General features: G+C 60.6%; 1 protein-coding gene across 1 annotated transcript in view; it reads right to left on the bottom strand.

Annotated features, from left to right (window-relative positions):
* Positions 1-1,130, bottom strand: part of ALPL (alkaline phosphatase, liver/bone/kidney) — a gene marked incomplete at its 3' end in the record, with an annotated part of 7,030 nt that overhangs the window by 2,001 nt on the left and 3,899 nt on the right. The window contains exons 4-5 of the mRNA XM_014958026.1: positions 930-1,073; positions 694-802 (exon numbers count right to left, since the gene is read on the bottom strand). Of these exons, the coding sequence (XP_014813512.1) occupies positions 694-802; positions 930-1,073 (253 nt within the window). The remainder of the gene's footprint in view (positions 1-693; positions 803-929; positions 1,074-1,130) is intronic.

The following is a 1,130-nucleotide window of genomic DNA, read 5'->3' as shown; positions in this document are numbered from 1 at the left end:
GGGGGGGAAAAACGGGGAGAGGAAGCCAAATCCAGCCCTGCCACTCGCTTCTTGTGCTGGCTCAAGCATTTCAGCCTCCCCCGGATCCAGGGTGATTAGATTGGAGCCAGGAGGATGCTCCCAGCCCTTCCTTCCTCTGGCCCAGACGTATCCTGCAGCCTGGGCCAAAAAATCCCCCCATCCCCAGGGAGTGAAAACTCCATCCCCAGGGAGTGAAAACTCCATCCCTGAAGGGGGTTAACAGCATCCCTTGGAGGCAGCAGCATCCCCAGGGGGTAGGGGACATGTCTTTGGGGGGGTACCAGCATCCCAGGGTTGGGTACCAGCATCCCCAGGGAAGTAGCAGCATCTTTGGGGGATGGAGAGGGTACCAGCATCCCAGGGTTGGGTACCAGCATCCCCAGGGTTGGGTACCAACATCCCTACGGACAGCATCCCTTGGGGGCACCAGCATCCCCAGAGGAGTAGCAGCATCTTTGGGGGGGGAGTAACATCACCCCTTGGGGGTACCAGCACCCACAGAGTGGGGTTCCCTTGGAGGTAGCAGCATCCCTGGTAAGGGGGTACCCTTTGGGGTACCAGCATCCCTTGGAGGTAGCAGCATCCCAGGTGAGGGATGGGGGGTAACACCATCCCCGGGGGTTCCTGGCCACTCCAGCTGCCCCAGCACCCCAGGATGGTCCCCCAAAGCACCCGGTGGAGGTGGGGGCACCCTTGGGTGCTGGGACTCACCCAGGAGGAAGTCGACACGGCTGAGGTTGAGCGTCAGCAGGTCCCGCCGGTGCCACACGTACCTGGAGACCTGGGGACAGGCAGGTTGTCACCCCCCATCGCCTGCTTCATACCCCCCCACCCCAGGAAGGGCTTCACGAGGTTGCAGTGGGGTGATGTGTGTGTATCCCCCACCCCAAAAAAAATGTCCCCCTCACCTTGCTGGGGGGCTTGACATCGTACCACTCCTGGACGAGGTTCCTGCCGTCCAGGCGGGTGCCCCGATGCTTCTCCTCGTGGGGGTACTCCACGTCGCTGGCGTTTTTGGGGAACATGTATTTCCGCCCCCCCCCCAGGATCACCTGCGAAAGAGGGGAAAAAATGCACTTTAAAAACCTAGCCTTAATTCTTTTCTTTTT

This window comes from Calidris pugnax, unplaced genomic scaffold (genome assembly GCF_001431845.1).
Source record: "Calidris pugnax isolate Ruff unplaced genomic scaffold, ASM143184v1 scaffold355, whole genome shotgun sequence".
NCBI classification, from domain to species: Eukaryota; Metazoa; Chordata; class Aves; order Charadriiformes; family Scolopacidae; genus Calidris; species Calidris pugnax.
Note: the sequence above shows the minus strand (reverse complement) of the source record. Positions and strands in the feature narration are given on the sequence as shown.